Here is a 16723-nt window from a genome sequence, read left to right as displayed (position 1 = left end):
TACATTTCACTGTGTGTTATACTTGTATAACTATGCATGTGACAAGTAAAGAACCTTGAACCTTGAACATATACTGTACAACTCAATATCACTAAAACAAAATAAAAATAAAAAATCTGACTTTTATTTGTTTTATATCCATTATATATAAATTCAAATATTTCCAACTTTTTTTTATTTTTATTTTAATTTAAATTTTAAATATGACCCGCAAAAAAAATAATATACTTTAGTAAAAATGATGAGCTTTTCAAAAATTGATGTAAAAACAAAACACAACAAATTTATACCTGACTCCAGAGTTCTTAATTCAAATTTAGAAGGTCTGTAATGTGTCTTCAATTTTTATTACTAGTTTGGAGTTATTCTCAAAATGAAGCTCACCAAAGTACACACATTTACTCTTCAACAAAACCAAAGGCCTTTTGCATTAATGAAAAAAGTAAATAATTGCAGACCTGTGTCACTGCTTGTGATACTATGGATTGTACAGAAAGCAGAAATATATAATAAAATAAAATAAAACTGTTTTACTTAAAAGCTCCTTACCTGCCTCAACTGTGTTTCACAAAACACCAAAAACAAACAAATAAGCAAAAAATACTGAGGTTTTACTTTTAGGGGTCTCTTTCCCCATTTTCCTTTAAAAAAGCCCCCCCCCCTAAAGACAAACATTCACGCACATTAAAAAAACCCAACAAAAAAAAACAACAACAAACAACAACAAACAACAAAACAAAAAGCAAAAAGCAAACAAAAAAAAACCCAATTACACTAACTTATGCAGCACACCTTAACAAATCAAACACAGCTACAACACTGTAACATGTGTTGACGCTGGTAGTGACCTATTATGCTAACATGTATTATCATCTGGAAGTAGCATTTGTTCAAAGAGTTCAAATCACAATGCCATATTTATCATCTAGCAACAAAAAATGGAATTATATACATTTTTATTAATAATGAATAATGAAAAAATATGAATAATGAAGAATCTTTTCCATCTTTATATTTAACACTTTAAAATAGCTCAACACTGTACTGAAACACTGCAAGTGAACTTGTGGTAAAACCAAGTATCTATTTCACTACTGATGTACTATACCCCATGTTTCTGGGTTTGTAGCCTCTATAATTACCCACATCCTCACCCAGTAAGACTTACTTACTTTTAACCTTGTGGTTTATATCTTATGGGGACCAGTCTTAAATTCCGGTTAATATTAAATCATTAACCTTTATGATATTGAGTATGGCCATATAAAACTAAAATGTGACTACACCCCCCAGTGGTTGAGTTAAAATACAACATCACTGATACTGATTATTCTTCAAAACACTTTTAACTTGCGTTTTTGTAATGATATCACGAGGACTTACGTTATTGCAAGATGTTTTAAACCTTTTTTTTTTCATATCTGACTATTTTATTTAATGAGATTAGAAATACAATATTTATAAATATATACTATAAATACTTAAAATTTACTGGTAATTCACAAAAATACCACGTTTAATGGTTTTATATAATAATTGTAATATGTTATAGTTAAAAATCTATGACACATTAAATTTCATCAACACAAACGTAACAGACACCTCTTATTGAAAAGGGCTTTGTGAAAGCTTTGCTTTAAACACAGGATATGACCTGGTTGCTTGAATGCAGTTGTTATTGTCGTACAGAGGAAGGAAATTATCAGGAGTTTCCTTCAAAAGAGGAAAGTGCCCCTTTCCTTTCTGGAGAAGCAAACAATTCTGTAGTGAAAGAGTTTGAGCAGTCATGAGGATCATCCCTGTTGGCCATTCATTTTAAAAGATCCTTCCACCATTTGAATGTTGAGGAATATACTTCAAATCAGTTTCTCAGGTAAGAAGAAAGATTACTAAATATTACTGTTTTGTAGATATTTGCTGTAATTTAACTCACACTGTCCCTTTTGCCAGATGATCGTTTTGCCAAACAATATAAACTGAAAGCATAAATTAGTTTAGATGCAAGAAGGGCCAATCATAAACAAGACGTATATTGCAAATATATGTTTTATGAAGTTAAATATATTTGTGATGAACATATGGAAAGTTAAAATATGTGAAGTGAATGTTGAAGAAATGAAATTATTCACAGACTGCCTATTGAAAGACCTTTGTCTTTCCTTTGCCAGACAGAACTAAATACTGTGTTCAAACCTGTCTAATAATTTCCTAAATAGTACGCCATAGTCCATAGTTTGCTATACAGCAGTCTTGTCTGCTTCTTCAGCCATAAAATCACAGACTAAACACAATTTTCTGGCTTTCATAGTAAGTTGACAACCGAATTTCCTTTCTACATAAACTGAGTTAAGAATGTAATAGCAAACTATTAGGTAGTCTTCTGTTTTAAAGGTTGAAATCTCTATTGTGTGGAAAATCGAAGTGGCTTTTGGTGTGTGCATGTACAAGTGTACTTTCATGATTGTCATTTGAGTGCTTGTAATGAAGAGAGAACATAGTGTGTTAGTGTGTGTTTTTTTATGTTTTGATGGCATTTTCTTTGATTGGATCTTGGTAGTCTCTGCCCAACAAATCACATCACACATGTTGAGATACAAGCTCGTTCTTACATTTTCAAAATAAATAATTAGCTAGCATTCGTGATACATAATTAGATAGCAACAAACAAAAACAAGCAAACAAAGGAAAAGATCAAGGGATTTCAAGGAAGGCATTACATTAATTTAGTAGTTTGAATTTTTACACAATTTAATGTAATATATATCATTTAAGACATTTGACTGTCCAATCTTAATGGACTGCTGCTCTAAACCGACCGCTTACATTCAGTGACTGACTAGGCATGCAGCTATGGTATGTGTAGTGGGGAGACAGATGTTGGACGATAATATAGTTGACCACGCCAATCTGGCATCTCACATTTCATGTGTTGTGCAGTGTACAGCTAGACTGTGCCCTTGACTTCTGTGCAAACAAAAGAAATGACCCATTGCGATGTCACTGTGCATTATCGCATACTTGGACTTTCTAATGTATTTTTTCATTAAGAATCCATTCTGTTGTCATGATGCATTATTGGTAGCATTTTGAAAAATTGTTGGATTGGATGTTTTATGAGACTTTTTTTTTCACACAACTGTTTTAATATTCCTTTAACACATCTAGTCAGGATACAATTCCCCACATCTGCACCTTGATTTTAAAAAAAATATCTTATAAAACATTAAATCCAGCTTCTAGACTAAGATGAATTAATATGTGGAGAATATATTTGCAGTGGAAAAGGGAAAATTTAAAGTTTCACTGAGTCCTGTCTAAGCTTCTGCATTCAAATTAGGAGAAAATCACTGTCTGATGTATTCAAGTAAGAAACTGTCTTGGAGAAAGATGCATAGTGTTTTGAAAGCTTCATCTGTAAGGATATATGGTAGAGGGTGATGAAGAAGAGTGCCGCAGGTAGTTCTAGCTTGCATGCTAGTTCGCTTTCATGTTAAACTGCAAAGGAGAACATTCATTTCCAGCACTGTTTTGCTACTGAAACACACAATTGCACAATGTAGTTTTTGTTGGTACACATCAAAAGTTGTTTTTTCTTATAAAAATGACTCTTGTCTTGTAAAGTACATTAAAGGGTAGTGAAAACCTGGAAATTTGAATATACTGATGCAAATCTGACAACATATTTAAGGAACTTTTAATCCACAAAACCTTAATTTTAACTAGAGATGGACCGATCCGATATTACGTATCGGTATCGGTCCAATACTGACGTAAATTACTGTATCGGATATCGGAGAAAAATAAAAAATGTAATCCGATCCATTAAATATCAAAAAAGCACCTCACAAAACTTTCGACAAGGCATAACTCTCCTCATAACCGTAGCACGTGGGAGCAGTGTGGTGATAGAGCGGCTGTGTGTATTTGTAGCCTCGCTACCAATCCGGCATTTCATCTCCGAGGAAGTGATCCCAGAGAGAAGTAAAGCAAGTGTGTAAGTTCATCTCTGAATGTAAAGCATTCCCGCGTTAAGCTTAACAACCGATATATGGAGCGACTGCCTCTTCTCTCCCCCTCCGTCTTCTGCTGCTACTTCAATCATGAAACTGATCAGTGATCAGCTGATCGGCTTTTCTGTCGCGAGTCCGTCTCTCTTGTTTGTTTATCTCCCACTTTGCACCAGAAAGAGGACACCAGCGGCTGAATAACAGAAGCACGTTTAAGCTTGATAATCTGTTGTTAGAATTTATTTAATATTACTTTCTAGACCAGGATTCTTTTCTACGTAGCTGACGGCTGGTAACTGTGCAGGGGCGGATCTAGCAAAGTTTAGCCAGGGGGGCCGATAGGGCATTAACAGGGAGAAGGGGGCACAAAGACATACTTTTCTTTCTTATTCTCATTTAAAATGTTGAGCTTTTATTAAATAATTATCTGAATCTTACACCCAAAGTTTTACTCTGATGTAAAATGAATAGAAGTCCATTACTGTATATAGTAACTATTAAGTCTAATATACCCTAGTAAGCTATAGTACTTTTTCCTTTGGGAAGGTACCATCTGTGCAGTCTGCAGTTCTGTTGAAGAAAGATGTTGAATCTATTTAATTATTCTTGAAAAATAATTTATTTCTGTGCAATTTTTTTCACACTGCATCAAATTAAATTTGATTACTTCGATTAAGCATCATGAGGTGGAGGGTGGGGGGTGGTTCCTTATTTTTTAGTTTTTGTTTTTTTTTTTGCTGGGAGTTTTAGAGCCCTATTAGTTAGGTTGCTTACTCTTTAAAATACCAGAATAGGGAGGATGGAGTAGGTTTAAGTTTATTAGATTGATCAGTATTGCTGAACTATGAAATATTTTGGGTGCAGTGCATTTTTTGCATACAGGTATAACAGAATAGCTTTAGTGTTTTGTTTTGTTTTTTTGTTTTTTTTAACTTGAGTATGAACTTATACAAAAAGCAGCAAGATATTAAAAAAACAGTTTTATTGATTAAAAAACACACTATATCGGATTCATATCGGTATCGCCGATATCCAAATTTATGATATTGGTATCGGTATCGGACATAAAAAAGTGGTATTGTGCCATCTCTAATTTTAACAGATGAAAAGGTTTGGAGAAAGCATTTTGCAAGTTAACTTTAGTGTATGGCTGTATGTTTGATCAGAGAAAATGCCAAAGCAATTAAGAAAAACTAATACAATATTGTACATGGCAGACCTCTGTTTTGTTTCTGCAATACATGTATTTTCCTTGTAAAGGTACATTTAGCTGTGTGCACTGATGGTAACTGACAGTGGAATTTTATGGTAGATGAATGAATTACTGGGTCTCAGGAGGATATTTAAAGACTCAAAGAGCTTGTTTTGAAATAGACAAATAAACAGACTAGAATTCTTAATCCTTTGATAATGTCATTGGCAATGCACAACCTCCTAGAGCAATATATTTAAGCATATTTTAGAGGTAAAAAGAAATTTAATATATGTGCAACTGCCCCAACAAATAACCCATATTTTAGCTCGAGCTGATCAAGGAGGATAAAGGCATTTTGAGAGGGTTTCCTCTCACTTTTTTGAGTGAAGTAAATATTGGGCATAAATACACAAAGACATTGCTGCATTATCATTTTCATCTATTTCACAGTAGTAAAAGTTGTAACTTGTTGTAACTTTGTAATACAGCAATAAAATCTGTGAAAATAGTAGTGGGAAGCTAAGGTGCAAAACATTAAATCTGACTGAGCTATTCCATTGCAGAAATACATAAAACATCCTGATCCTATTCAGATAAAAAAAAAAGGTGTTATAAAGTATTCACCACTAATTTTCCTAGTTTACAATGGGTAACAAATGAAATAAAAAATCTGTAAATGCTGTCCAAACATATACACTGTTGTTCTGTCACTTTTACTTTGAAATATGTTCAAGTATATGTTAGGAAGGAACAGTAAAATATAATGCCTGACTGCGGAAGAAGGTTTGTAATGACCTTGAAGGCTCATCAGTATGTAGTCTTTTCACTTGTAATTACAGGGGGCTTTCAAGACAGTGAAGGGGAATATATTTTTTCTGCATGGGCACCTACATTGACACATTCTCCCATGAGATTCTGTTTGATGTGAAAATGGCATACTGCATAAATGTGTGTATTAGTGTGAAATTAATTTCTCTGCCATTTAACAGCGTGAGGTGATATGTGGTGCTTATTTGTTTGAGATTAATGTATCTCATATTTTCTGTTTATAGACAAGCATGAATGTGCATCCACGTAGATTAATGTAATAAGAGCCCCTGCAAATGATCCTAGCATGTAGAACTAGTATATAGTAGTTAGCTAGCTTCCTGTGTTCCTCATTCAACAAGCAGTGATTTACTTTGTTACGGTGTGACCTCATCATCTAGGTTCTACGATACCCCACCTCCACATCACAGCAAGAGCAGCCAGCTCACATACACATACAGAGAACATACTCATGGTCACACACAGAACAGAATCGAAGGGGTCTACGCAGAGCTGGAGAGAAAGAGAGAGAGAGAAAGAGCGAGAAAGAAAGCGAAATAGACGAGGCGAAGGGGAGGGAGTGTGGATCATGCATGTGCATTAACTCAGCACAGCAGCAGCAGCAGCAGCAGCAGCAGCAACAAACAGAAACAGCAGCACAGGAGGAAAAAAGAGAAAGAAAGACAGAGAGGGGGAACTGGAGGGAGGGTTGTAGTCTAAGGCACAAGAACAATAGCTGCAGAGGACTGCTTTCCATCTCCACTAAAAGAACAACGGAGGAGTAATAGAAGGAGGAGGGGGTGGTCATGATAGTAATGAGACAATAACGGAAGAGAAGAGGCACACTGTAGTCAGTGAGGACTGAAACCAAGGCTCTTCTCTTCTCTGCTCTCCATGTTTTTGGGGACTCAACGTTCCCTTGCCTTATTCTCCAAACCCAGAGGAGGATGTCTGTGTCAGGGAAGAAGGAATTTGACGTGAAACAGATCCTCAGGCTTCGCTGGCGCTGGTTCAGCCATTCATCCCAAGGTTCGGCTGGTGGAGGAGGCGGTGGGGTTGGTGGTGGAGGAGGTTACATTCAGCAGGATGGCCTGGACCACAGAGGAACGCCTGTCCAGGGACGACTGAAAAGTCACTCGCGGGAAAGAGGTGTTGGAGGTTTTCGGAAGACTAACAGCCCAGTACACAGCATCTTGGCACCAACGCCAGGCCCCACACCTGTCTATGTCAGAGCAGGTCATCAATCATGGCATCATCAGCAGAGCACCATCCAAGGTTCCCAGGCCAGCGAAGATTCTTCAAAGAACAGTTCTTCTCCCAGTACAACAAGGAAAGATGACACAAACACTGGCCAAGAAGATGTAAAGAGTTCCACAGAAGACCCTGCAGAGCTGGAGGCCAGAGAAAGGTATGACTGTTATTAGGTGTTAGAAATTAGGAGACTGTGTAAAGTGCTATAACGGTCACTTTTGATCATATACTCAGTTAGCAGACACTGGTTATGGGATGCTCTTTTATAAATACATGGTTTCTTCAGGTTTCACAGTGAAAATATAGCTACTGAATAAAATAAGCAACTAAAAAAAAAAAATTACACATTGGGCAGTATCCCCTTGATTAAATTTTTAAAAAGTGTTTGTTGTTATCAGTAAAAAAAAGAGAACAACCCAACTTTAAATAATAAAGATATAACAGTCATACTTAAAAATGGCTAAACATTGTGAAACTGCATTTTAACTTAAATATTAGCTGTGCCATTATGCATGTAGATCCTCTAATTATGCAAAGATTAAATGAACTGCACAGCCATCATTTTCCAGTTTACTCAGGCTATTCAGCTTCTACCATGGCTCACCTGGGGACAGCTCTCTCTCATTGTCCACAGCATGTTAGGCAGGATGAACCAATAAAACATCCTTTTAATTATTCATTGAACTGAAAGCTGAGGCTTTTCCTGCTCCTCTGAGTGTGTTGTGGTCCAGGTTACATGCACAGTATTCCTTTGAAAGAGTGTTTTTGTTTTAACAAGGCACACTATGGCATTCTACTATAGAAATATAAAAGGATAGCTGGAAGGAGTGATTACATCACATAACAAGTACTGGACCTATAAAAAGAAGAAGCAGTGCAATCGCATGAATTATCTAGACTGCCGAGCACAACTACATCCACTTTATGAGCTAAAAGCTATTCAAGCTAGTGGCTGGTATATGATGTTTGATTTATTTTCTAGCAGAATGTTATTACAAATCCTATACTGAAGTGAGTTTTACAGCTATAAATCCTTCCCCCTGCCTTTTCATGTTGTGTTTTTCCTCTGACTTCCATGTGATCCTACAGCTTCTTCCAGGAAGTAAATAGGTTAGAGTTCTATATGTGTGTTTCTGTGTGTGTGTGTGTGTGTGTGTGTTTGCACGCGTGCACACACTGTCTGGCAGAAGACTAAAAGCACGTCATATTAAAGATGAAAAGACCAAGTTTCCTTTTATCTCGGCTGTGACATTCTAAGGTGAATTGGTCCTTAAGCATTGCTGATTTCTGTACGCTTTTGTTCTGTACACCTGGTGAGGAAGTGAACAATGAAAGTAAACCTTCCCCTATGTTTTTGTACAGAGCTCAGTGAGAAAAAAAGCACCTAATTCCCAATACATAGTCTCTACCTACAGCCAAAAACGTGTCAATATGAATTGAATAGATATCACAGTCAGTGGATGGTTTGGTTCTCGGGGAAGAACATGAATAATTCTCAGCTAAGGTACAGTTTTGGAATCAATTCAACATCCTGCACTGTGTGTTGGCATAATTGGCAGATGTTCATATTTTTTGAGTCCCTATGTGTGAAAAGTGCATGCATAAAAGATGTGACTCACAGTAAAAATGTGTAACGGTCTGGCTCTCGGGGACCTTGAGTTCATGCTGGTCATGTAAAATACAGCACAGTCGTCACATTCACACGATTCTGAAATATTAAAATGGTTCTGTTTTTGTTGGAGCATATACTCTGCTCTTATGTGTTTGATTGTAGCCTTATTCATTTAAGACATTATTGTGAATTATTTTACATTTTGCTTTGCCAGCCTAACCTGTGAAAAATCTAAACAGAACGCGACTCTTCAGTACTGACAGACATTTCATCATTTCCCATGTTAAAATTCGCCCTGTGAGCAAATGCTTTATATGACGACGAGTCCAATATTTTTTGATCATTCAGTACAATAAATAGTTGGAAAGTAAAATTTAGTCGTGAGCAGTTATTGCAGAAATAAATAGGTGCATTGCATAATGCCACTTTTCAGTCACGGCTGTGCTTAATGGAAATACACCAACTCAATAACTGTGAAGGAGTACTTGCTGGAAATGACTTTGGGATGGATGTACGATGTAGCCTGGTGAATTACACCAGTGGCTGTGTCACACATCATGGCTCACATGTTCATCTGCAGCTAAGCAGATGTATGGATGTCACTGAGATATGCACATTCATTTACTCTACCAGCTGGGTGGCCTTATTATGTCTCACATCATAAATCCTTGACACATAATTTGTGACAATCCCTCAGGCTGAATCTCACAAATGAGTTCTGCTGGCAGTGAAAAACACAAAAGTTTGGCCTTTTGCTACAGCTAGGAAATACCTGTCAGTCATTTTGAGATATATGCCACTCAGTGACTAGTTTTCATTCATATAATGTCTTCGTCCCACCATTTTCTTTCATTCATAGTAGAATTCAACTCAGATTACTGTCAAACTGAATTATCTGGCAAATTCAATGAAAACTGTGCACCTCTTGTGGCTGTATATTTACAAGATTTTATGTAATGTTGTTATACCAAAACATATAGAAAGACAAAAAAACTGACACATGCAATGAGTATTTAGATAATAACACAAAAAGTCAGTGACACATTTATGCTGTGGTTACAAAACATTTACTGTCCAAGTTACTTCTACATACTGTGTGTGGAAGCTATTGAATCAAATAGTATAGTAAATGGGTTGCTGTTTCCCACACTTGCTCTTAATGCCCCAAATGCTGCATCTACATACTGTATATTTGCTCTGTCCTCGTGACTCTCATCCAAATAGCTTCTTTCTACAGTTGACAGAAAATATATGGCAGAAGTTAACCTGAATGGAATGGAAACCCTGACCTTTCCCACATAAACACTAACAGTGGCTTGAGTCAGCGTGCTGTTACTATGAATGATATCTCAATTCCCTCTCCACCACCTTGGAAAAGAAATACCACCACCTTACCCCCTGTCAGCAGCAGTAATTCAGATATTTGTCCAGTTCTTCATAATGGCACAAGGCTTATTAGGTCTATGTGTGACACATCCAGTTGATGCATCCTTAAGATATTTGTAAACTGCAAAACACAAACTTTCTGTTGTAATCTTTAAATTACACCCTGAGGGTTTAGGTGATTGTGTTATTGCCTGTAATAAATTGTGAATGTTGTTTGCCCAATCAGTGTTCTGTATGCCAAAGGCAATCTTAGATGGAAGCTAAAGATGAAGCCAGAATTAACATAAAAAATTTCTTTGTGCTTATACAAGGCTTTGACCAATACAGAGAATACACGCATTATGTGCCGCCCACATTTGGTAATTTCTGTTCAAATGAGACATGAATTTTTATGAATCTTCCGTTGATACCATAGAAGGGGCCATGACTTGGTTCAGCAGTTTCACTCATAGCACTTTGCACTGAAATAGATTAAGGAGGTGCAGACTGTGATCAGTTTTCTAATTATGACAGACTAAAATATAAATCAATCACAATATGCACAATTACATAGCATTGGTAAGATTTAGGAAAATGCCACATTTACCACATTTAGTGGCCCCCTTGTAAAGTATAGAAACTTTAAAGTTACAACTATAAACATTATATAACAAGTGCCTTTAAATATCCAGTATATACAAGGTTCCATTGAAATGGTAAAATGGTAAATGGTCTGTATTTGTATAGTGCTTTACTAGTCCCTAAGGACCCCAAAGCGCTTTACACATCTAGTCATCCACCCATTCACACACACAGTCACACACTGGTGATGGCAAGCTACATTGTAGCCACAGCCACCCTGGGGCGCACTGACACTGCTGTAAGATCACTGACTAATTTATTTAGCCACGAACATCAGATTTATATAAATTATGCACAATCCACAATATGACATCCTCATACCTTATGCAAGTTAACCTGCCACCAGCAAAGCAGTAAGGAGATTTCTGCTAAGATCTGCACATTTTTTCACTTACAGGACGCCCCCAGCTCCTAATACACACATGTGCATGTGTTTCTACATTTGTGAGGACACTCATCTTTTACCCTTTTTGTTTTCTCTTGTCTTGCTTTCATGACCTCTGGGATCACTGAAAATATTTAGGGAGACAAAATATTATTGCTGTGACCCCCCCCCCACACACACACACACACACCCACACACCCTTCTGCTAACTGCATTCACCCTGGCCCATTCGACTACAGTCAGAGCAGATTTCACAAGCTATGGTGGTAATGGGTATGCCCACAATAACAATGGCACAGGAAGGGAAAAAAAGACATCACCAAGAAGCTGCAATCTTCAGTGACACGGGGAAAAAAAGCAGAGAGAAAACTATGTTTGTGCAAAAATATCATCTCAGTCTCGATGCCTGGATCAAGTTATTACAGCCAGTGTATAAAATCTTTCCAACATAAAGCCCAGTGGCAGTATACTGACTGTCAGAGTACAGAAAGAAAAGGATCTCATTGAATATATAGAGCTGGCACAAGCTGTATAAAGCTTTGTAGGAATTGTTGGATTTTCCACACAACTCAAGCTACTCAGTAGAATTCTGGGGAAAATGGCTGCTCTAATCCATTTTCAAAGATTCATTTCACATTTGGCACTCACATAGAGAGATGGAGTTGACATCAGTTGGAATAAGAACGAGAATTTCAACAACATATCTGACACATAAATTTATAGCTAAAAAGGTTTAAAAGCTGATGACAAAACTACATAAACAGTCTAACAATCCTTCAGGTATTTTAAATGACCTGCTGTCTATTATTATTTATTCATGTATTGTTTGCATGTATTTATCTGTATCTTGTGGTCAAAAGTTACACAATTGGGCTACAAGTCCTGACAAATGCAATAAATATTGCATTGCCTCTGCCTCACCTGCATAGTGGAATTTTTAAATATGCAGTGTCTCAGAAGCAATTAGTCACACTGTGGTGTGATAGCTCTGAGAGGGTGTGAGGAGCATATGACAAGACTTGGGGTGATATGTGCTCAGTGAAGGAAAACTGATGTAGTATAAGGTGTGATGATAAATAAGGCAGAATCTCCAATTCTGTTCTAGTTTTTCTTATTGTGTTTTGTCTTATTATTTAACTTCTTATAGTTTTGACTTTAAGTAGATGCAAAAAAAAAATGCTTCAGTTTGTACAGTACAAAAGAAATCTGGATGCTCGCTGACAATGCGGCTTTATGTGGATTGCTTTGTAGTGTGCCTTGTGCAATGTAGAGCATTGTCTGTACAGCAGCTTCTTTGGAGATGGGTGTTCTAGGGTTTTAGTGCCTCTATAAAAATGGGCTATACCTGTGATGATCCAGCCCACTATTGGAAGCAAAATATACACCTCAGAGCAAATTTACTGCTCCCTAGAATGTGATACCAAAGCAATTAGTGTCGGAGAGATTGGTAGGCATGAAAAATCCTTACAGCATGCCTTGGAGCCAATACAAAGGCAATGCATCTCAGTTTTATGGCCCAACTGTTTATTCAGTCTTGTTTGGTGTTCCTCTCCGAGACTCTGGAGTCAGTGGGGAATATCATGACAGGGCAATAAATTACATTTGAATTTAGCATAAAGTCTCCCAATAAAGCTTAGACCATAGGATATGGTATAACTAGTGTGCTGTATAAACAATGCCTGGATGGAAAATGTTTTAGCTTTTAATAGTGAAAGAGGAGAAAGTCACACGCTCGGCTGAAAATTTTTATAATAGCGTATTAATCAGGATGTCAATAAAACGCCCTCCATCTTTCCTGCAGTATCAATCCCACTGCATGCCAATATATTGCTCTGCCAAGCTTTACAGGGTTTTCGGTTCATTTGTATTGACAAATCTGTAACTTCACTGCTTTATGCAGCTCTCATATCAGCATATGAGTAGTAATGAGCGGGGGACATAAAGTGTTGCTTAAAATAGCAGTGACATTTTTTTTCTTGAGCACTATCAGTCTTTACACAGTAGAAGCGCCATGAGATGACTGTAAATTCCCCCAGAGAGACGGCTTGGGTGTTTATGTAGCATAACAAACAACTCTAAATGTCATTGAGTAGACTTTTCCTGTGAAGGACACCAAAGTGACTGGGCTGCAATATTTGCCATGAGTGTGAGGGATTACCCGGATGCCTATAAAACAGCATGTAATCTAGCAGCCTATGGGGACGGGGACTCAGCCTTACCACAATGCTGTGAGGAACAGGCTGGTTCACTTGTTAAGTCGCTGTTTTTTTGGAAAACACACATGCACACCCAGATATGCAGAGGCACACAGGAACAGACAAAAAGGCATGCGCGCATTCTCGCTGCAAAGCTGTTGCATTGATTGTGCTGCTGGCTTGTCCCATTGGACTGCAGTGCTTAGTTATCCACTTATGTGTGGAGTTTAGTCCATAAGAGTTTTAATTTCAGCTTAGAGTGGCAAGAAAGATGCAGATTCACTGCAGGGAAAAAAGGATTCAGGAGTGCAATGTGTCCAAATAAGCTCTTTTGTGTCGTTGGTAATTTGCTGTTTATCTTGCTGTGTACAGCTATTTAATTTTGTTTTTAGTTCATATTTGGACAGAAAGAGTTAACAGCAAGTGAGAGTAATACACTTTCTTGAATAATTTGTCACAGCGCTGCTAACTTGTGTTTCATGTCTTCTAGAAATGGAGTCGCTGCTCCTACATTGGTATTAGATTTCATAAATGACAAAATCATGCAAAAAAATAAATAAATAAACAAAAGCAAATAATAAAAAAATCCAGATGAATGGCTGAATTAAACAGATCACAAGCAGATCCACTGAGTGAACACAATGGATCTGCTGATACGTCTATTCAGCAGCATATTGTGTTAGCTCAACTCAAACAAACAAAATATAATTTTTTTTTCCCCATTTAAAACTAGTAGATTAATATTTTTGCTTTGTTCCCTAGGCAGCTTTTGAAATTAAAAAAAAAAAAGAGTCTCTTTTAATTTTCTGATGATGGGAAAGGTATACAAACTCTGTGTTCACTGGTTTGCATCCTAATTTCTATTCCACTGTGATCTAATTACACCATTGCCCAGCCGTATTCCTGCATTACAGCTTATTCATGGACAAACCCTGTGATCCATTGCATGATGTTGTCAATATTGGAGCCCTTAGTTGAATGGCTGAATTAAAGAGATCACATGAAATCTCTTGAATGCTAAGAACCATTGTGTTCCCTCAGTGGATTTCCCTGCATATTGTGTTAGTTCATCATAAACAAACAAACAAACAAACAAACAGACAAACATTTAAACATGCCTAGATTCCATACCTATAGGGAGGGGCAAACTATTTTTAATGCTGTGTTAAAAATGCAACATGTTGATTATACCGCACAGACTGTAAAGATACTGCAGTCATACAGTCAGGGTTAATTGTTTTTATATTTTTAAATTACACCACGTCTTTTTTCTTCCTCTCTCTTTGCTCTTCTTCCACAGGTTGGTTCTGAGCACCTTCTCCAGAATGAATACCAATTCCTCAGATGAGTTTTTCCAAGCCACAAACCATGCGGAACAGACATTCCGGAAAATGGAGACCTACCTCCAGCACAAGCAACTGTGTGATGTCCTCTTGATAGCAGGGGACCACAAGATACCGGCTCACAGGTTGGTGTTTGTGCTTCTGTCTGCTTTGATTTCATTAATTACTTACTGCTTTAGATCAGAGTTAAAAAGAAGCTCATCTGGATGCATTTCGTTAAGATAGCAATGCAGGCAGTCAGACTTTGGTCTGGACCACAGTTTGCAATAAATTTGGTCAGTTTGATCTATATGGGGGATAATTGGATGAGCTTTGAAATTCAAAGAAAGTCTCTTCTGATTTTCCGGTGACAAGAAAGGTATGCAAACTCAATGTTCACTGGTTTGCATTCTAATATCTCCTCCGGTGTGATCTAATTACACCATTGCCCAGCCTTATTCCTACATTAAAATCTGTACATGGACAAATATTGTGATCCACTTCATGGCATCTCTTGACTGCTGAGAACCATTGTGTGGATCTGCTTGTATGTCTATCCACACGGTATATTATGTTAAGGATCTGGTACGTTCCACAGTGCCAGAAAAGAAGTATCTTAGTAACTTAGTTGCCTGAATTTTTATAGCTGGATTTTTAAATTCTACTTTCAGATACAATCATGTAAAGCAAAGTTTAAACCATAAAAATCCATATTAGAAACCGTAAGCGCGTGTAAATGTATGCTGACTGATTTATTCATTCACATTTCCTTCATGAATCCACAAGCTTGTTGCTTGAGCTTGCTAGACAAATTAGTTAACATAATTACAAGTCTGACCATTGTAGCTATTAACATAACATACTGTATGTGGGATAAAATAATTTATCACAGGCTGACAAAGTGGAATCATACAGTGGTGGAAGGGGGCTATAAATCACTGTAAAATGGAATAAGTACACTGACAGTACATTATGAATATGGTGTATTGAGTCATGTGAGGCATGCTGTTTGTTAGGAAGCAGAGCTTCATTTGGGGGCATTCTTAAAACCACAAGACCATAGATCTCCCACCAACATGTAACCCAATTCATTGATCTTTTTTCTTTATGGCAGATTGGTCTTAAGTGCTGTGTCGGACTACTTTGCTGCTATGTTCACGAGTGACGTGAGAGAGGCGAAGCAAGAAGAGATAAAGATGGAGGGAGTGGATCCAGAAGCCCTCAGATCCCTGGTTCATTTTGCCTACACTGGTGAGTGCTTATAAAGACATTCACTAGCCCTTGTAAGTAGTTATGAGACTTCTGAAATGCAGCATGATTAAAACGGATCAATAAGACAATTCATCATACAGCTGGCAGACTGGGCAGGACTTCAACACAAAATTGCTTCTTTTTTTTAAACTGGGCAAATGGCTGTTTGGGAAATATGCTTTAATCAAAATATCTACTTTTTACAGTTTAAAAGTTGTGTGGTAAAAATCATAATAATGGCTATCCTTGTAAAAGATTTTAAGTGATTTCATTATTAATGCTATAATTTAGCTGTTGATGCCTTTTATTTGATTCAAATGTTAATCGCAAAACTGCTTCCATGCAGTTTCGGTCATGTGTTGTTTTTCATGTAGTTTCCATGTTGTGACATTGCAGGTGTCCTTGAGCTGAAAGAGGAGACCATTGAGAGTTTACTGGCAGCAGCTTGTCTCCTCCAGCTTTCACAAGTCATCCAGGTTTGCTGTAACTTTCTGATGAAACAGCTTCATCCCTCCAATTGCCTGGGAATTCGTTCCTTTGCAGATGCCCAGGGCTGTGTGGACCTGCTTAATGTGGCTCATAACTACACCATGGTAGGACTATGAACAGAGCCAGACCACATTTTCATGGTGGGCTGCATTATTCAGATCATAATAAATAATGGGATTGCACTCATCATTGCGCACGCACA

General features: G+C 37.2%; 1 protein-coding gene across 2 annotated transcripts in view; it reads left to right on the top strand.

Annotated features, from left to right (window-relative positions):
• Positions 1 to 1542: 1542 nt before the first annotated feature.
• klhl4 (kelch-like family member 4) overlaps positions 1543 to 16723 on the top strand; it is a 25532-nt gene continuing 10351 nt past the window's right edge. The window contains exons 1-5 of one of the 2 annotated variants that reach the window (XM_005913397.3): positions 1543 to 1873; positions 6951 to 7417; positions 14760 to 14927; positions 15896 to 16032; positions 16429 to 16625. In XM_005913397.3, coding sequence (XP_005913459.1) covers positions 6957 to 7417; positions 14760 to 14927; positions 15896 to 16032; positions 16429 to 16625 — 963 coding nt within the window. In that variant the 5' untranslated portion in view covers positions 1543 to 1873; positions 6951 to 6956. The remainder of the gene's footprint in view (positions 1874 to 6950; positions 7418 to 14759; positions 14928 to 15895; positions 16033 to 16428; positions 16626 to 16723) is intronic. The other variant, XM_005913398.3, reaches the window with a different exon arrangement.

The sequence above is a fragment of the Haplochromis burtoni genome, unplaced genomic scaffold (assembly GCF_018398535.1).
Source record: "Haplochromis burtoni strain Fernald_Lab_line unplaced genomic scaffold, NCSU_Asbu1 Contig_4, whole genome shotgun sequence".
NCBI lineage: Eukaryota > Metazoa > Chordata > Actinopteri > Cichliformes > Cichlidae > Haplochromis > Haplochromis burtoni.
The sequence above is the reverse complement of the archived record's forward strand: the minus strand, read 5'-3'. Positions and strand labels throughout refer to the sequence as shown.